The following is a 21,446-nucleotide window of genomic DNA, read 5'->3' on the forward strand; positions in this document are numbered from 1 at the left end:
ATAGTAGGCATTATTGTATACCAACAGGTGGCATGTTAAGCAAAGAACTGAAGCAGACAAGGGAACCACAGGGAAATCTAGGGAGAGTGGTTTGGGGTGAGGTGGGAGCATTTCTGGTGTGTTTGAGGCCAGTGTGTCTGGACCGACATGAAAAAAGGGACGGTCGCTAGTGGCCATGTGATAGAGAAACATACCCGGTAAGGACTGGACTTTATTCTGAGCAAGATAGGAAGTCATTGGAAAGCTTTCAGAAGACGGATATGATCAGAGCGATGCCACCTTCGAGAAAATGAGAACCAGGTGCCCTTCCAGGGTGGGCACAGTAGTGGTGATAGTAGTAATAGCCACCCAGGCACAGGGCCCAACAAGCCGATGGCAGCTTTGTGAGTAGAACAAGGTTCCCCATCTTCAGGGAAGGTGGACACATAGCTTGCCAGCAGTCTACAAGCTAGATTTCAGCACTACTGCCCTCTCAATCAGGAGCCATTGCACAATGTGCAAACTATTTGTGCCCTGGATACAACCTAATATTTTATTTTTAATTTTTTTTTTTTAGGCAGGCACAGCTCAGTGGCCCATGAGGGGATCGAACTGGCAACTTTGGTGTTATTAGGGCCACGCTCTAACTAACTGAGCTAACCGGCCACCCACAACCTAACATTTTAAAAGAAATATAAAAATGATATTGCTAAAGCAGAGATATCCAGAAATAAATATAAATTATCTCAGCGGCATGCTCTGCTTCCTTAAATGATCCCTTTGTGAGACAGATGGCAAAGACTAGGAGTGAAAGCTGAGGCGATGAGAACAAAAAAAGCTTCTCGAGTTATAGAAGTTGACAATAGATTCTACCATCCTGGGGGAGAAAATCTGACTTTTCCTAATAGCACTGCTGCAAAAATACAGCAGCAGAGAACTGCAACCAAGAGCTGATTGCACATGGCAGGAGAGTCAAATCCTTTATTTTAGTGCTACTGAAACACATTTATAGCCCAGGCAAGTAGGATGACTCCCAGCTGGACAAGCAAATAGGAAAGCCTTGGTTTCTCCCAATAAACAGAGATTCTCTGGTTATAACAAAGTGTTCAGCAGATGTTCACTGCTGGGAATCACTCACACACAGTTGAACCTTGAGCAATGCAGGCGTTAGGGGTACCAATCTCCACACAGTCCCAAATCCACAAGCAACTACATAGTTCCTGCTTCCATGATAAGCCTGGACCCTGTTCTCTACAGGAGAGCATATAATCACCCCTCCAACACCCAACATGGTTCTGCTGGAGGGCACACACCACCACTGTCTATAAGTCACTTTTGCTGTTCTCAACTATTAACATAAATCCAGGGGCTTGACACGTAATGCAATTAGGAGGAAGTCCTTCCGACTGACCATGATAAGTGAAACAAGAACACCTCGTAAATTGTACTTGAGGGCTTAGAAAGGAAGTTCTGTCCCTCACGTTTTTCCTTAGATTAATTTGACGGGGACAGTATTCAATGGATATCAATTTTTAAAAGGCTTTGAACATTATGAAGACAAATGTAGAAAATTCAGAAAAAACTAACTCACTATTCTCCCAAACACAAGAACTTTCATTCCCATATAGTCATTTTCTTATGTACACATTTTATATAATAGCAATTATAGTATATATATATATATAAACCTGTGTGCTGCTCTTATCACCTAACATTTTAACAAAACAACTTTTCAACATTGCTAATTCTAGTTATCATAATTATTATGTTAAGTCATTGTTTGCCAAACTTCAGGTAGTTATTTTGCTTCCAGTTGAGTCTTATTATAACAATGTAACAAACATCATTTCTTGTTTTGCTTTGTTTTTTGTTTTTAATCTCCTTATGTCCTTAGGAATTACTGGGTCAAAACATGCCAGTATTTTTATGGCTTTGTTACATAACGATCACTTACTTTTCAAACATGTTGTAACATGTTTGAAACATGTTGTAACAACCTGAATTGTACAGAGTTTCATTAAAGTAGATATAAACTAGGGCATCAATTAAATGGTGCCAATGTCCGGTTTGGCAGATGATGAGATAACCCAATAGAATTATCAGCTATGTTCTAGCACACCACCAACAAAAATTCCATTATCATCATTTCTCTTGGCAGATTTGGCCCGTAGTTATGCAGAAGCATTCACATCTTCCTTCCACACAATTTGTTATGATACTCAGAGAAGACATAATATAGAAGGAACAAACTGCTGTTGATCATACCTGTTGACCAGTCACCTGAAATGTCTCCTCTGCGTGTATACAGGTTATTTCAAGAGGTTCTGTCCCAGATACATGTCGCAACAATCGACAGGTCTACGAGAAAACATTTCTATAGTTCAACTTTCACATTCTCATTCTTCACAATAGTATCATTTTATAACTAATAAAGAAAACATTAACATCTATAAAAGCAATTGTATACATGAATGAGAAATTATAATACTGTATTGGTTACCAACAGATTCTTGAGGAACAAAGCAGGAACACACAGGGTCCGGCATATTTTTTCTAGTTCCTGTGTGGTCATGGCAAAGTGGGCATGGACCATTAGTATCTTTGCAAGGATCTAGTAGTACCGACACATTTAATGTATGAAGATACTTGGCTCAGAGAAGTGACTTGTTCAAGGTCTCTGAGCTAAACGACGTCAATTACTACAAGCTACACTTTTTCTCTGTCAACAGAAAACCCTTTCCCTCGTGGTCCATTAATGAACACACCTTTCACTGGAGATAACACAGGGTTAGGCAAGACTGATATGAGAGCCTATGTCAGTGAACATGATTGGAAACCTGGAGGCTTAACACAGACAGTTAGAAAAAAGTTGTCGTTTTTCCATCTTTTTAAAAGATTTGCTGCGAGATTTCTATAATTAGCAAGTTTGCTTAAAGTCATACTGTCTGATTTACAAACAAATCAGTGTCAAAACTATTTTAAAAAGATGTATCTACAGTCATTTTAAGAATGCTCCTTAGAATGTTTCAGATATAATCAAGTAAAGGAGAGGAAGCTAGCCCCCTTAGTCTGAAGGTTCCTTCCAACCATTAGTCTTTGAGATTTGCTGAGCAGGGTATATGGATAATCTGAAGAAAGCTAGATGGTTCATATCTGTGCATTTATACACACATGTTGGCGAGGGCATACCTTCTACATACAAAGTATACATGGGTAAAGTATACAAATATATTCTTTTATTAGCAGATAGCTGACATTCTCAAAAAGTAGAAGGCTTAGAACACCAATTAATAATTGGAACTATAACAAAAGTGGCAGGGAAAGCACCGGTAACACATAACAGAGACTTGGGCAGAATAGGAGAGGTTCAGAGAAAGCCTATCATACTGAATGTCTTTTCTTTGTCCTTCCATATCCACTCTCCTTCCTTCTGAAAACCACTTTTTGCCCTTGGAGACTGACCTCTGTGACCTGCAGCTATTTTTGGCCAATAGACCAGCAGGGATGAGGAAAATAAGGGCCGTTATTCCCATGTCCTTTCCGTGCAGGGACACCTGGGGCTCTCTGTGTATACCGTGTTTCCCCAAAAATAATACTGGGCCTTATATTAATTTTTGCTCCAAAAGACTCATTAGGGCTTATGTTCAGAGGATGTCATCCTGAAAAATCATGTTAGGGCTTATTTTCCAGTTAGGTCTTACTTTCAGGGAAACACGGTAATCCTAAAATCAAAACCTCTCAAGGTAGCTCTCTGGAAGACTATACTCTTCCAGTTTCCAGTAACCACTTACTCCCCTATCGATTTGGGCTTAGGGGTGGTCCCAGCTCTGCTATCATGATCCCCAGTCACTGCACTCCCATGGTTTCCTCCACACTCTGTTTGTGCAACTGTAAAGAGCTCCTTTATAAAATTATAATAATTTGAATATGTCATCTCTTTCCTGCTGAGACCCAACAGATTCAAATACAGACAAGGTCATACAGTGTATCTCCACTGCACTGCTCCAAAGTCTGATCTCTGAGAGAATAAGGAAAAGAAGATTAAGAAATGCATTTGTGGGTTCTGGCAATTTGGGTTGTTTTGTTTTAGATGCCAGATTTGTTATGAGAGCAAAACAGATAAACATACCTTTAAAATTCCTAAGGAGAGAAAACGCTCATGCAGGTTAACTGTATTTGCATTAATATTTCCTGATGATAGCATAGGTATCATGAAACTACATTTTCTTTAACAAGTACACTTATTACTCACCTCAACAAGCTGCTCTTTCTGTTCCGAGAGTTTACAGGCATATTCAGCCAAACCTTCTAACTTCCCTTCTACTCCAGTAAGTTTTAATGCTTTTAGGACCACATGATCAGCGTGGTATTTTAACAGATCTGCTGCCAGCTGAGTTGCTGTACTATGAAGCTGCAGAAGTGGAAGGTGAAGGGTGATGAAAGAAAGACAACCAACATTGAGGTTTGGTGACCACGCACCTCATAATCATTTTAAACACAAAAGAGTAGCAACCTCAACACAGTCCCCCTTGACTGAGGCGAAAGTGTCAAGTTCCCTGTGGTAATAGCAGCAGTTACGTAGCTTGCAAGTTCTCCCAAGGGCACAAAGATATCAACACCTTTGAGTCCCCTTGTTTTGGCAGTAATGCTGTTTGTGGAAGACCAACTGGTCATCCTGGCAGAGTAGCCTGGTCCCTTTTTCATCCTACTATCAACCAGCTCTTTCCCACACAGCTTCTCTCTTACCTTAAAAGATGCTTCTGAGACTTTTAAAGTTAGTGAGGAACGGAACGCTATTAAGAGAACAGTATGCAAAGTGCTAAGAGGAAAATAAAACAGTAGTTTGTGATCATTACTAAGTTTTTTGTCAGACTTTTGAAAAAGTATCAATGTGAGATTCAGTCAATTAGGTATTCAACAAAATTTTATTAAATATCTACATCATGGCAGATACTGGGACAGAAGTTGGACATATGTGATAAGTAGAACACGAACCCTTCCCTTAAGGGGTTACAATCTACCTATAGTTGCTATCCAGAACTTTACTCTCTAACTCTTGGGTCACAGGAGAAACGACAGATAAAAGTTTAGGTAACAAAAACCTCAAGGTTTTATTTGACTTTGGATGGAAAGGATTTTAAGCATGGCTCCCTCAGACTGGATATCTTTGGGTACTATTAACTCCAACATCTTCTCCTTATCCTGCCTTTTAAAATAACGACGTGACAGTTTATTTTGAGGTTCTCCAGAAAGAGATAATTTTTAATAACACTATCCCCAGAAAAATCTGACCTTGAATTAAGGCTATTTGAATGAAGTAATTATTTTTTCCTGGAAGTAATCCAATGTCGATTCAAATTATAGGACTTTCTACAAAATTAACAATAGAGTAGTCCACATTCATGCCATCAAGTGGGAATAATTACCGCCAGAAACAAAGACATTAACAGCATACTTTCTTTTGGAAACTAAATGCCACGTAACAATTTTAAAAGATTTTGTTTAGCCTTAGAGAATATTAATGTTGGCCCTTTATTTTACAGACTACAAAGAAGGTCCTCAGAGACTGAGTGATTTGCCCAAGGTCACGTAAATTTCACAGATGTTTTTAGACACAACGTATTAACAATCCTAAGAGAGGAAGGGTGAGTAACACGAAATTCCTGCTCTGTGCGGTGTAATGACAGAAGCTTTATAGACGTTATCTCCCTTAATCCTTATAAAAATGCTTCTACTAGATTGATGTGGTTATACCCATTTCAGAGGTAAAGAAAATGAAGCCCATCACCAAAGGATTTTTTGCTGTACTGATAGTCACTGTTTTAAACAATAGTTTCGTTAAAATTGAGTAGGCTGGGAAAAATGGGTAGGCTTTTTAAAAACCATAGGAAACCATATTCTTCTATGGTTAACAAGATGTTAAAATGAAGGTTTCCATAGAGGTCAGTACCAAGTAAGACGTGAAACAGATCATCATGTACATAATTTATAAAAGAAACATCCAAAAACCAATTTTATTCTCTTGAGCCCTTGACCCACTTCAAAAATATAAAAGAATCAAGAAATGAGAGATAAGGGAGAAGAGAGGTTTTTGTGAGGAGGATCTGTTTGGAGGGCTGATGGTGCTTACCTGAGTCCCACTTTTGGGCACACCCAAAGTAGAGGGAGCAATGTGACATGGGACTTGTAGTAAGGGGAGGAGCGGGGGACAACAGGAGAGCGACTGAAGAATACACTCAAGCATCCATTTATACAATGGGATATTACGCAGCCATAAAGAAGAATGAAATCTTACCATTTACAACAATAAGGATGGACCTAGAGAACATTATGCTTAGTGAAATAAGTCAGACAGAGAAAGACAAATACCATACGATCTCACTTACATGTGGAATCTAAAGAAAAGAATAAATAAATGAACTAATCAAAAAAAAAAAAAAAAAGAATCCATGAGAGAGAAAGTCAGCTTAAAACCTCTATTGAGCCCAAAGCATATTACAAGGGCACCAGTCAGGAAGAACTCTCCGCCCCACTTCCCCCACCCCCCAAACACACACACACACTTCCTGTCTTCTCTCCCTGTGCCACCCTGGGCAAGGTCAGTTTACAGAAACTAAATGAGGGACGAAAGGCGTGAAAAAGAGGCAAGGCCTTTCCCCAAAAGGCCTTGGTGGGGCTGGGGGAGTGGGAGACAGGAGGGACGCTGAATGAAGGCTGAAAGGTAATGATTACTATATTGGAGTGAACATTCTCAGTTTTGAACTGAGATTGTGTTTTATGACCTAGAGCAGGGATTGGCAAACTTTTTCAGTCAAAGGGCCAGAGAGAAAATAGTTGAGGCTTTTCAGGCCACGGTCTCTATTGCAACTTCCCGACTCTGCTGTTGTAGTGAAAAAGCAGTAGGCAACATGTAAGCAAATGGGAAAGACTGTGCCCCCTGACACTTTCCTTAGAAAAACAGGCAGCCTGTGTGCAGCTTGCAAACCCCTGACTTCAACTGACTTTCAATGACTTGAGAGTGACCGAGTAAGTCATGGGATGACTACATTTCATTCAGGGAACCAAAAGAGCATTTTTAAAACTCAACTTCATGAAGTTGTATAATTTATATACAACGAAATGTACCAAGAGTATAGTTTGATGAGTTTTGAAAAACATACATAGCCATGTAAACACCACCACAATCAATATTTACATTTCCATTAATCCAAAAAGTCCTCCCACATCCCTTTGTAGTAAACATCCTCCAACTTCTGACCCCAGGCAGCCACTGATATGATTTCTGTCACTATAAATCGGTTTTGATCTTTTTAGAATTTCTTCCAAACAGATACACTATATCTATATATCTACATCTATCTAGTTGTATATATGTATATATACATATATATCTATAGATATACAGAGATAGACACACACACACACACACACATATTTTTGTGTCCAACTTCTTTCGCTCAATGTAACATTGTGACATCCATATTGTTATCTATATCAATATTATTCCTTTATGTTGCTGAATAATAATTGGTTTACTTTTACCAAAATCCATTTATCAGTTCCCCTGTTGATGAAATTTTAGGTGGTTTCCAGTTTGGGGCTATTTTAAATAAAGCTGCATGAACATTCATGTACAAGCTTTGAGTGATGGCACTAATAAAACAGTGGCTTTAAACTAACTAGTTCATGAAGCTCAAGTAGAATAATATTGAATGTTAACCATAATTAAATATATATACATGTATATTCATATATATACACACACACACACATACATACATATGGTCACAGGATATAAACTACAGCATAAGGAATATAGTCGATAGTATTGTAAATGGAATTGTAACAGCTATACACAATGTCAGAGGGGTAGTAGACTGGGGGGGTTATCACTTTGTGAGGGGTGTAAATTTCTAATTATTATGCTGTTTTGTATACCTCAAACCAATATAAAAAAACTGTAAAAAAAAAAAAACTAGGTGAAAGGAAAATTTAAAATTATTTTCTGGGCATAGGGACATACTAATACTAATGCATTTCACACACATGATAAAATATGAAAATTGGCAAAGAATTCAAAGGGGCTAGATTTCATACTATACTTACTTCTTTCTTAAGTTCATTGAGGCTGTAACTGATTTTCAATATACTGAGTTCCAGTTCTTCAGTGACGCTTTTTGTTTTCTTGTTTTGCTAAAAATTTTAAAAATATATATATGTAGTATTACTTCATCTTTTGCGTCTGGTAATTCCAATTTTACTTGAAGTATAAATTATAATACATTTTTGGTATCATTCTGTGAACTATAAGAAAAGTAGATCTTATACATTCACCTGCTTATAGTTAGAATGGAAAGTAAAATTTTAATTAGTTATATTTTCCCACTCTAATTATAAACAGGTTAACTTCTAAAATCTAATTTTCTTTAATAATAAATGTTTATCATGTGTGAAACTAAACCGTTTAATTTTCTGCCTGGGATGCTCGTTTCATCACTCTTAACCTAGTTAAAAACTAAAATCCTATTCTTCTTCAAGTCCTTACATAACTGTCTCTCTCTCAGAAAGGCCTTCTCAGATGACACAGCCTAACTCAGACCCGCTTCTGACCCAGTCTGATCTTTTCTCTGCTCATTCTAGCCTGCAATTACATATCGACTTTTATGTACTTTTTGATTGGTTGTTGTTGCTGTTGTTTAATGTCTACCTTCCCCACTAGGCTTTGATAAGCTCCATGAAGGCTGGGATCACATTTATTTTGCTCACCACTGAATCCACAATGCCAGGCACGGCACACTGGGAGGCAGGGGGTATTCAGGTCTTTGAATGAATAGATCAAAGTTTAATGTCAATATCTTCAAGAAGACTTCTTGATTTCTCACCCTAAATAAAAATGCACCCTCCTTCTAATCCTCTCACTGCATGATCTGTATCTTCGCTTTGGACACTTAACAAAACTTGGTGTACTTGTCTCGCCCCTTTCCACATTTTTCTACATTGCAAAATGCTTGCAGGCAAATATTTTATATTCTTCTTCTTTAGATTTCCAGTGCCTGGCATATAAAATAGTAACAACTACTGAAATGAATGAATGAATGAACAATACATCTGGCAGGCAGAATCAGAAATCTGAGTGCTTATAAAATACGTGAAACGTGCTAATTGCAAATTTAACTACCGATAAACTCAGATTCCCAACACAGAGAGCATTTCCTCTCGGGAACTCTTTATACTGAATATCAGGCTTAAAATGTACCACTGATGCAATCTGTATTTCAGATTAGATATCACATAGATAATTCAAACTAAACACAAAATATTGCTTTTATCCCGGACACCACGCTACTCTAGGTGAAGTGTCCCTGTCAACATAAGCATTTGCAATGTTGGGATGCCAAGAAAATAGGAGAGAAATCTGATTCATAGCCACTCTTCATTCATAAAGTGATTCATTTACAAGGAAGTAAACCGCTGCTGTGTTCAGTACACTCTCGACCACATTCAGTCTTCTTCTTCATCTTTACTGCCAAAGCTTTTGTTCAAGACTTCCAGACTTGTTCTATCTATGCTATATATGCCAAAAACCATGTTAAATACTTTTTTTGATATAGCCTAGGTCTAAGAAATAAATCAACGCGTCTCACGCCTCTGTCTCTCAATTTTGTAATCCAGCCTATATAAGAAATTGGGTACACATACTTCCTGTGTAGTCCCTCTCCCATCAGTCTGTACCACTCTTGTCCAATAACCTCCCATGTTAAGCATAGCAGCAGCCTGTCTAAGGCTCTTTAAAAGCCTGCTCACCAACCTTAGACCAGGAATCTGAGCAAGGGTAAAAAAATCTTTCCCCTGCCAGCTGGATCTACCGTTGTCTTCACTGCATCTAGACCTTAGTGAGTTTTCTAAATCGTGTCTGTAAATCAGCTGTCCTCAGAGTTAAGAATTGCACACATCTGACTGGCTCCAGTAGTAAGACTCAGGCCCCAAGAACCTCTAGGTAGGGTCTACTCCTCTGCTCTTCACTTTGAAGAAGCATTTTGGGGAGGAGTTTTCCAGAGATGAGTTTGGTGCAGGAGTGAACACAACAGGGTGAACACAACAGGGTGAACTAGTAATGGTGACGGTGGCACAGAATCCAGACTGACCAGGATGAGGAACAGGCCTCGAAATGGTGAGTACTGTGCGTGCTGGATGGCAAGGATGCTTTGGCCAAGTACGAGGGCGACAAGGAATGAGAGAGACACCCTGTCTCACTGGACCACATCGATATTCCTGGTGATTAGGTTACCTTCCACATTTCTCAAGACTGTAAGGAAAAGCTATTATATAAAATTGACTTTCATGAAAAGAAGTTCTTACAGCTTGACTCCACACCGATATTAGCTGCTGCAGTTCCATCCTCGCATGAGTTGACAGTTCCAAGATGCGTTCCCGGTGCTCATGGCTGGTGTAGGCAGAATCCGTGAAGTCCTCTGTACGCTCCAAGATGGCTTCCAAAGTCGCCGAAAGATTCTCTTTTGACTCAAAACAAAGATTCTCCCGAAGAGTTTCAATATTCATCTGAGAACAAAAAGGATATGTGTATCCATATACATCACTGTTCCCACTAACCCACATGGACTGTAACTTCTAGCAGCGCCCAGGAAGACACTAGCAATTTCTTGCCCTGTCTGAGGGCTCAGGGGAAATGTCCCCTCCAATGATGACTATATTCTCCACTAGCCCAGGAGGACACCCTGTTCAGGAGCCACCAATGGCCATGCAGAGCTTCACTCCAATGGTTGTTAGCACAACGTTCCTACGAGATCAGTGAACACTGGGGCAGAAAGAGCATTATCATGTAGCAACTGGTAGGAAAAACATGAACCAGCCTCCAGGTAAAGGATCTGCATCTGAGAAAATGCCGAGGCCAAATCCTAGCAAACGTTACACCCAACGATGAACGTGAATTGAGCCCAGGGGGAAAGGTGTGGAGCACAGAGTGTATGGGAAGGACTGGGAAAGGTATCAAGTTTTCCTTAATGAATTCAGCACAACTCTCCTAGTTGCCTCAGTAGTCTCCCTACATTTTGTCTTATGTCCCCAACAGCAACTCCCTGAGCAAAACATCCTCTACCCACAGGCCTGTATCATCTTTCTGCAAAGCAAAGCTTCCGCTATTGCCACCTCCCTCTCATGGGCTCCTCACCACCTATAAAACCAAGCCCAAACTTCCCTTGTGTGGCACAAAACCCTCTCGGGTCCTCTTTAAATTCCTCTCTGTCTGTCTCACCCCCCAAGACCCCAAACAACGTTTCCCTTCAGCCATCCAGTGCTTAAGAGTTCCTTCAATATGTGATGGACACATGTGCCCTGGTGCAGTCTTCCTCTCTCTCAGCTCTCTAATATACACTATGCTTTTTCAACCTTCTTTAACCTCTAGCCCATGAAATACGTCACGGAAACAACTTGGGCCAAGAGGCAATAGTGGTGATGGTCATGATTGGGGTCTCAAGGAATATGCTGAGAAGGAAAGCTTACCTTTGTTTAGCCCTTTAAAGTCCTGTCAAAAATACTATTTCAAGTTAAACCTTACATATGACCCACGAATATATCAAGATTTGGCAAGTTCAAGAGGCCAAAGGTGAGTGCTTGCTGCCCCGTTCCCTCCCGGCCCAAGCTGTCTCCAGTATCACTCCAGCCTGTGTAGACAGGATTTTTTTTTTTAAGCTCGGAAAACATCGAGAAAAAAGTGAGGTATGGAATTGATCATAGGCTCTAAGAATTTGAGAATTTGAACCGAATTACGACATAAAAATCAGTCATGGTGACCACACTATTTAGGCTAGAGGGTTTTGATTGTTCGCTTTAGAGAGAACACTGATATGTTTTTAAATGGTAACTTACTGTAGTAGAGTTGCTTTTTGAAGGCCATTCGGTTTTACAGTTTTATAACACTTATCCATATATTCATAATACCGAACACATTATACCAAATACTCTGTAGAGTATTCCCTCTACAGATTACATTCTCCATCAGAAAAAAGGTAAGATGCCAAAAAGATAACCACTGCCGATGAGACTGAGTCTATTCACAATAGCTCCGCCCTCCAGAATGACTGACATGAAAGGGTCAGCAGCTAGAGCGGTGGGCAGCGGCCACAGGTGCTGCACTGCCCCTAGTTAACGTGGCCAGAAAGGCGTCATCCAGGGGCAAAAGAGCCTGGCTCTACGCCTCCTTGTTTTCCTAACTATCCTCTGACCTTTGACAAGACATCTCCCCCCTCAGCCTTTATAAGAGGGATTTAGACAAATAATCTGTAAGATCCCTTTCAACAATAAACACTCAAAAAAAATGGCTGGTCCTTCCTTGTAGCTTCTTTCTCCTCAGGAAGAGATTTAGGGTAGGACTGGTAACATATAACAAACCTACGGGTGTTGCAAACCCACGGGTCTTACTAAAACGTCAGGGGCTTTGGGATTATTTTGCTATACCTCAAAAATTAGGTATAATAATATTCACCTAAAAAGGAAGTTAGAGATTCAATGAGGTAATATTTATTAAGAGCAGTAGCCCTAAAAATAAATGTTCTTTCCATTACTTTCTTTGACCTTATGTTCCTACTTAGACCTTCGCACAATAAGTCAAAGTACAGTAAGATGCAAACACCACCACCCCTGTCACAGCCCTGCCTATTGGAGAGGTGGTAACCCTTGGCACATTAGATAACTTCCTCGGGCCCCACTGTTCCCATCTGTTATGCTAGGGGTTATGCTAGAGGATTTCCTAGATCCCTCCTGACTCAGACACTGCTCTTACCCAAATTGCAGCTTCACCACCTAGCTGACTTCCGATGAGAAGTTCTGCTCTAATGTGGTGGGGATTCCTGAGTCAGACTGCCTCGATCCAAATCCCCACTCTGGCACTTCCTAGATGGTGAGTGACTTAATCTATGTTTCTCAGTCTCCCCAACCGTATAATGAGAATAGTAACAGTAGTTCTTGTGAGAATTACAAACACACACACACACACACACACACACACACACTTAAAGTACTCAGAACAGGGTTGGCACAGAGTAAGTGCTCAATAAATGTTAGAATGTGTCATTTAAAATTTTTAATTGTCATTAATACTATCGCTATTACTATTACTACCGTCTCAAAATATCAACCTGATAGCACAGGGAAGAGCAGGGATTCCAGCAGAAATGACCTGCTGTCTGTCAAAAACAGTGAATGATACTGCACTGCTCAAAAGACCTGAGTAGGAACAGCCTTCTAAACAGATGACAGGAGGCTACCACTAAATCATATAGCTAATCAGGGCCAGAGAGCTACTAGAACCCAAGACCAGTGTTCTTTGTACATGCTGCACTAAGCCAAATGTTACTGATCATTAAGTTTGTACATTGTGGGGCGGCCAGATGGCTCAGTTGGCTAGAGTGCCAGGCTAAACAACAGAGTTGCCGGTTCGATTCCCACATGCGCCAGTGAGCTGTGCCTTCCACAACTAGATTGAAGGACAACGACTTGGAGCTGATGGGTCCTGGAGAAACACACTGTTCCCCAACATTCCCCAATAAAAAAATTTTTTAAAAAAAGTTTGTACATCGTGGCATTGTTTTAAAGAACGATGTCTGCTTTTATGAAGCATCTATTCTAAAATATTACAGAAAACTATAGGTATTACAGAGAGCAATGCTCCTTTGAGATGGAAAGAAAAAAATCAAAATATATTCTCTTTAGTCTTACCTTGAATTCTTTAATTCCAGTAAAAATAGTGATAGATGAGATGTCAGTCTCTACAGTGGGTTTGCAGTCAGTCACAATTTCAATGACCTTATCCAATGCCACTTTCATTCGGTCAAACACTCCTTCTTTGTTTTTATGGGCCGATTCACAGCTGGGATGCCTAAGACATGTCTTCAAAACAATTGAAACTTTCCATTTTAAGATGTGATCCATATGGTAACACACAAAATCTTACAGAGAACATGTCATGCTAATAAAAATGGTTCTTTACCAAAATCTCCTGGGTCCCTGGCTCACCCAGCTGCTTCTCCTCACTACAAGTGGAAGCAGGATGAGTAAAAAGCGATAGCAAGGTTAAGTGAAAAAGGCAGAGTGCGAAACTACATCTTTATACTTCAATAATAAATTTACTTAAAATTTCTGGGGAAAAAAACACCAAGTATATCTTCATCATGATTAAAAATATTTAAAATGTTGCCTTACATGTGCAAGAACTAAAAAACAATGAGGAAAAATGAACAGATGATATATGCCTGGGGATGGATCATTGACTTTGAAAAAAAATTAATGTAAATGAAAAACTAACTACTCAAGAGTCTAGATACGAGCACAGCCTCCCAAGTGGGTGCCAGTGAATTCTGTTTTTGTGGCTTCACTGACCCCAGCATAGAGTAAATATTCTGAGTAGAAAAGGCAATTCTAAACTAACTGCTCAGGATATGTTTACTAGCTCATTCTTGAACTGCACCAATTTGCTGGCCCACTGCTATTTGGAATGACAAGTTCTTGATGGACAACTTTGTTTAAAGTAGGATAAGGAATTAGAGAGATGACTTTACAGAATAAACAAACTAAGGGCTGACTTCATACTCCACTGTTATTTAACAGATTCTAACTTGCCTAGCTTCTGCTGGAGTACATGTGCTGGCTCCCCAACAAGACTGGCAAAACCCTGCAGGCAGTGACCATGTGGGAGAGGCCTGGGTTCACAGCACCTGATATATCATCTTCTGCTTAGTTGCTGACTCGTACATTAACTGCTGTTTGGAACTGGGTAGGAAAGCTAGCATTCTTGCTAAAGAATAACAGCGATCTGGCTAGGAGAGCAGATAGTCTAATTGATCCCTTTGACCTTTTTAACATAAAAACTACATAAATTAGATGCATTTAATCAGGTTCTCTAATTAATTTACAACACAGTAAAACAAAAATTTTCTTACCTTTGAAGCTGTGAGAAGCATCATTGTACACTTTTCAAGAACTGCCCTAGCTGCTGCCATTTTTGCTTTTTTCTTTTCATCTTTCAAATCCTAACAATGAAATAAAATCATTGAGTAGTGGATCATGTGAACAATCCAATTTCTTGAAAAAATCATTTACTCAATAACAATACTCAACAATAAGTAACATTGTTAACAAAGTGACAAAGTGGAAAAAAAAACTAAAGTTTTATAAAATGTCACCATTTCAATCTAAATACATGATCACAATACAGTGGAAAGCAACAGCTGCCCTTATTAAGGTGGCAGAGCCAGGAACTAAGACTTAGGGAAAGGCTGCATGTGGCTCTCAGACTGGTGGCCTCCCACACCTGACATTCTCATGCCCTGTGGACATACCTCACTCTTAACCAGAAACAATCATCCTGTGCTTTACTTAATTTAAAATGACTTATTTATTGAGCATCTCTGGGCTACTATTTGCTTCAGAATAGATACTTAGAAGTCAACTCTTTCAGGGATCATGTGTGATTAATTCCATCTAAGTGCTTATTCATCTCAATATGAGCTTTGTTTGTCCTAAACTCAACCAAATTGCTGCCCTGAAATGTTCTTAAGATGTTTCGTAGAGATACAGTTTTCCCCAAGTGATTATGAACTCGGAAGCAAAAACTGTATTTTGAATATTTTTTTCTTTTGGTTTCTCTTCTTAGAACCCTCGATTGAATGTGTGCTATCACAGAAGGTCCCAAATATTGCTGATCAAATCCAGAACCAAACGTTCCTCATAACAATTTGGTGACTACCATCTCAATCACAGGTCAGAGTCTGGGATGCTTGGGGAGAAGATGAGCACCCAAGCCCAGTTCAAGACCCTCCCAGAGACAAAGGACCACCCTCATGAGGACAAGAGCTACAAACGATTCACCAAACTATATTCCCAAGAGAACGTCTTGCCCACATGTACCAGGAGACATTTACCAGGATGCCCAAGGCAGCACTGTTCATGACAGCAAAAGGGTACCCATCAGTAGAAAACTGGACACATTAATGTGCTATTGTCACATGACGAAGAACAAACCACATAGAGCTTCATACAACAACAGACACGAATTTTGCTGTAACGATCAGCTATGGCTACCGTAATGCTGCATAAGAAATCACCCCAAGTTTCCCTCCAATAGTGAAAGCAACAATCATTCATTCTCATGAATCTTTAGCCTGGCTGGGACTCAGGTGATCTCGGCTGATCTGGACTGAGCGTGGCCGGCAGCTCTGCCTGAGCTGAAGGTCTGTGGATTGGCCAGTGCTGCTCTGCTCTAAGATGGTAAGTCAGCACTTAAATGTTTACGCCTTATAACACAACGTGGCCAAGCTCAAAGTCTTGGGACAGGGAAATTGTCAGCCCCATGATAAGGCCATGGTGAGGGTAATGATCTGGGCAGCGTGAAAAACTGGGGCCAGCCATCCAATTTCTCATACTCAGCTATAGAATGTTGAGCGAAAAAAGCAAGTCCCAGAAGACTTCTGCTGCCCCTTTAAAGCTTAAATATAGGCAATGTTAAACAATACATGATTTAAGAATACATGACTATACATGATTTAAGAATAATAAAATAAAAATAAGCAAGAGTATAATAAACACAAAATCAATCAATCAATCAATCAGAGGTCAGCAAATATTTTCAATAAAAGGCCAGATAATAGATTTTTTAACTTTCTGGACTATATGGTCCATGTCACAACTACTAAATTCTACCATCGTACTGTGAAAGCTGTTGTAGACAATACATAAACAAATCGGCATGGCTGTGTTCTGAGAAAATTTTACTTATGGACACTGAAATGTGAATTACATATAATTTTCACCTGCCACATTGGTCAATCTCTTTTCATTTGTGAGTTGGGTGGAAAGCCCTTCCTTACAAATAATGAAGACCTAAAGTGTGGGAATGATTTGCCTTTTGTTTTAGTAAATTATTACTAAAACAATCTGCTGTTCAATCTGCTGGAAGAGTGACCATGGGAAGGATTATTATCCTCTCAGCTTCAGTTTCCTCATGTGTGAAACAGTAAGAACAATATAGTAGACTCAAAGCTATCCCTATAATATCACTCTCATTCACTTGCATCCCAATAGAGCTTTCTTTAATAGGAAAGAAAGAAACGAAGTTACATCTAGTACATAAGAAACTGCACATAGTAGTACATAAGGATCCAAAAGTAGTAGTACACGTAGTACATAAGGATCCAAAAGTTAATTCAGGTCACAAGGTCATATCCCAAAGGACTGTGTCCTACAGGTAACTATCATCCGTCATGAGTATCTATCAAAAATAAAGGTTGAGGTCACTCACCTAGTTGACAATGCATCAAGTGTGTATGCCATACATAAAACTTGTAAGCCACACATGATACTATATATTGTATGGTGATGGCCAGTGTTAGAAAAAGATGGCCTTTCAATCTGTTAGAGGGCTGGTCCACAGGACAAAACAGAGGGCTCCATAAAAACCCAGATGGTCCAAGAAGCACTAAGTGAAGCATCACAATATAGTCTTCCACTTTCCAGACCAATACCCATCTTCCAACTCTAGCTACAACCAGGATAATTCATGCCCCAAACCATAGCCTATTGGAATATATCAAAGTACCTCAAGAAAAGGTCAATTATTATATATTTAACTTGCTGACAAGATGGACTCATACACAAATACCCCAACAAGGAAAAGTCAGTCCTGGATATAATGTAGTCTCCTACCTCCCTATGCTTTGGAATTTACAGTCTGAATCGAAGAACACACCTATAAAAGAACTAACATCATGGTGTAGTTTGAAAAATACAGGCTTTAGACTCAGACATAAGAGAGTTCAATCTGCTGGAAGAGTGACCATGGGAAGGATTATTATCCTCTCAGCTTCAGTTTCCTCACGTGTGAAACAGTGAGAACAATCAATACCTACCATCTATGGATGTCTTGAGAACTAAATTAGTTCATGGATATTAAGCACCTAACACGTAGCCAATACAAATAAATAATGGCTTAGGCTATTACTATTAATCTAATGCAGAGTAATTCTAGAAAGCTATAACAACAGAATAATACATAAATTACAGAAAGAATTATAATAGATATTAGGATGGTGCAAAAGTATTTGTGGCTTTTGCAATTATTTTTAACCTTTTCACCGCAATTACTTTTGCACCAACCTAATATAACAAAATACTATAAAATATATATATGTATATATATATATATATATATCTTTATAGACATAGATAGGTAAATATAGATAGATAGATAGATAGATAGATAGATAGATAGATAGATAGATAGATAGATATAGAGATATATATGACTCATTAATTTGTCTGAGCCCTGGTCGAAAAGTCAAACGGAAAGTTTCCTGAAAGAGGACGCACTTGAGTTGGGCCTTGAAGGCAAGAGCCCCTTTCCCAGTGTGAGGTGGAGATATATTTAACTGTTATATGTGTGCAAGAAAAGTATGCATGCATTTGGACACTTTAAAGTGTGTGACATACATACATTTTGTCTATCTCCAGTTAGATGTGCAAATTCCACCATTTCATTTCCAAATTGACTGAATATTTGGACAAACTCTTGAAAGCTATTCACTTTCTCTAGTCTTTCCATAGTTGCAAGAACCTGCAAAACAGAGAAATATTTTATTATCAGGTGTAGATGTGAAAGAGACTGAGATGTCAAGGCTGAATAGAGAGACGAAAAAAGAGACATTTTAAATTCTAGGGGAAAACGGAGAAGGAGGAGTCCGAGAAGAAGACGGGGAAGAGCTCAGAGAAGGACAAGCGGACTCAAAGGTCAGCATCATCTAGGAGATGATTCATTTTTAGGATGGAGAGAAAACAAAAAATAAAATGACTTGAAAATCAAAAGGAAAAAGAGTGAAAGAGGTGACTAAATATACAAGAGATCATTTATGCAGCACATTCTAGAGAAGGTAGGAATGAGTCGGACTAAGGTAATCAAATTTTCAGAGAACTAGGAAGAGGGTAAGGATAAAAGACAACACACAGAAGCACTAAGGTTCAGTGAACCAGAATTGAGGGAACCCCATTCTTCCCAGGAAAGTGGAGGGAGGGTCATCTGCAGAGTGAAGAGTGGAAAGGGAGGTTTGGGACTTCGAGAGCAGGAAAACACTTTGGATCCGTCAGGAACTGCCGGTGTTAAATAAATTAATTGCCAAGAACCTTTGGGCAGCCAGGGGGAAACAAAGAGTACGAACCTAAAGCAGAGGGAACAAAAAATGTCATGCATTTTCTTGACATTTAGAAGTAAAGTAAATAGATGTGAAACATATTTTCAAATTCTTTCCTCTAAAATAACAGCACTGGCTTAGTTTTAGTCAGACCGAGATGGGTAAAGAAAACACAGATATCCTGTGTTTACTTATTTTTAATGAGGATATGATGGGTGCCTGGCTCGTTAACCTGCCCTGGCAGTTCAGGAAGTCCAGGAGACTATCGCAGAGGAGGCAGATTGCCAGCTGAGCAGAACCTCCGTCTTTCAAAGAGAGGAAGGATTTTTTTCCTATTTCTCTGGCACTGCCCAACCCACCTCTCCAATTTCTTTTTCTCTTCAAACTTACACTTCCGATCCACTCAGCACTCGCCAGGTAGTTTTGTCCCCAAACCTTGGTTGATTGTCCTCCTCCTTGCGTAGGGAATTATCCAGGGAAAGAAGCGATTACCCAAACCCTGGCTTTCTGGGTGATCGAGGAATACCAGTACATCAACCACTGTTAGAGTTTAAATCTATTCTCTAACTTTTGTGATTACTCAGTTAATATTTAGAGAAATTTGGTAGTGTGGATAATTGTGGTTTAGGGTGATTGAATTTTTTTTCTTAAGCTTATAAACTGTTACTCTTTGATTCGGGGGGAAAAAAAGGCACTGAGAAAATCAGTATTTTTATCAACAAGGTTTCTACTACATGCATTGTCATGGTGTTTGGCTTTTCTTCCCAAATTTGTACACATGAAAAGCTTTTACCAATAAGCCTCAACAAGTAGATGATGGTTTTCTGAGAAGAAACATTATTTGCATGGAGAAGTTTAAGCCAGTACACACATCATTTCGGAATTACAGGAATAAAGAAACACCACTTCTAAGCTATCCACAATTAGAGTTATAAACAATTAAAACAGACAAGCATTGCCAAATTACCTACAATTAACCTAAAAGAACACTTTTGAACAACCCGGAAAGACCAGTATAGACACACCAGAAAGGCAAGTACCTTATTTCTCGATGTTATTATCTGCTTAATGACCACTCGGTCTGCCAGCAACAATACTTTTGTCACTGAAGAAAGAAGTAATCTTGCCGCCTTTATAACTCCTGTTTTGTCTGTAAAAATGGTGATCTGGCCATCAGATTCTGGGTGATTCAAGCTGCTTACATCTGTAAGTGCTGCAATTGTTTCCCCTAACAAGAAAGGCAAGGGAGAAAAGTGAAATTGGGAACATGACCCACTTACATTAAAATCCAGACTAATCTTGAAGGTAATGTGCCCAAATGGGTAGAAATTCAGCTTTGGAGTCTTATTTCAGGAACAAGAAGCAGCTTCTTCAGGATGAGCACAAAGACTAACACAGGAGGCTTTCTCTCTAATGACAACATAATAGCACATTTTTAAGACTTGTGAAACATTTTTTGTCTTCACCAGGTTTGAAAAATACAGCTTTTGTTTCCAAGGATATGGCAAACTACACGATCTAAAAAGCCTCCTGCTTCATAAGATAGTAAGAGAAATCGCAGGAGCCAATAACCTAAGAAGAACCTACAAGAAGAGCAGCTGCCAAGGATTTGGCCAGGGTTGGGAGAAGGAAGGAGGATGTGTGTGGGGGAGGGGGGCAGGCGGTGGGGAGGGGGGTGTCACTGCCTATCTCCACACCCTGAAGGGGTTCGGGTTTTTATGGCCACCCAGGGAGAGAAGACAAAGCTTTGGGCCCCAGTAGGAGGCATCCTTAGTCAAAAGGGGCCTAGAAGAATCACCCACAGGCACCTGGAAACAATAAGCAAGTTTGTCTGTTTGTCAGCTTGGGTTCTGGATGGGAAAACAAAACGAAAGAAAAGTATCCCTCCAGAGAATTCAAACCACAGGCAGCCAGCCCTTCACTCAGGCTTACTGTTTGAATTTACACTTCTTATATGCCCAGCATGAACCATTCTACCAAATGAACTCCCAACCCTCTATCAAAAGTCTCTTCACTGTTGCTATGAAAACATGCTGACCTCTATAATGGCAATTATCAATAGTTAAAACAATACAAGTATTTATTCTCCTCAAGAATGAAACCAAGCTGTAATTTTTTCTAAACCTTACTTTTAACGTAACAAGATTTTAAAAATACAGTTTTAATCATCTTGCAATGTTCAAGATAATTTTTTAAGTCCTAAAAAAACCTGAGTGCATAGTGGATTGATTTTCTCACACAAGCCCTCTTGTCACTACTACTGACACACAATAA

General features: G+C 39.4%; 1 protein-coding gene across 1 annotated transcript in view; it reads right to left on the reverse strand.

Annotated features, from left to right (window-relative positions):
- CTNNAL1 (catenin alpha like 1) overlaps positions 1-21,446 on the reverse strand; it is a 59,645-nt gene that overhangs the window by 15,047 nt on the left and 23,152 nt on the right. Inside the window, exons 3-10 of the mRNA XM_033122132.1 lie at positions 20,213-20,400; positions 18,482-18,601; positions 14,934-15,023; positions 13,714-13,884; positions 10,339-10,539; positions 8,086-8,172; positions 4,232-4,390; positions 2,245-2,337 (exon numbers count right to left, since the gene is read on the reverse strand). Of these exons, the coding sequence (XP_032978023.1) occupies positions 2,245-2,337; positions 4,232-4,390; positions 8,086-8,172; positions 10,339-10,539; positions 13,714-13,884; positions 14,934-15,023; positions 18,482-18,601; positions 20,213-20,400 (1,109 nt within the window). The remainder of the gene's footprint in view (positions 1-2,244; positions 2,338-4,231; positions 4,391-8,085; positions 8,173-10,338; positions 10,540-13,713; positions 13,885-14,933; positions 15,024-18,481; positions 18,602-20,212; positions 20,401-21,446) is intronic.

Source organism: Rhinolophus ferrumequinum, chromosome 12, assembly GCF_004115265.2.
Source record: "Rhinolophus ferrumequinum isolate MPI-CBG mRhiFer1 chromosome 12, mRhiFer1_v1.p, whole genome shotgun sequence".
Lineage (NCBI taxonomy): Eukaryota > Metazoa > Chordata > Mammalia > Chiroptera > Rhinolophidae > Rhinolophus > Rhinolophus ferrumequinum.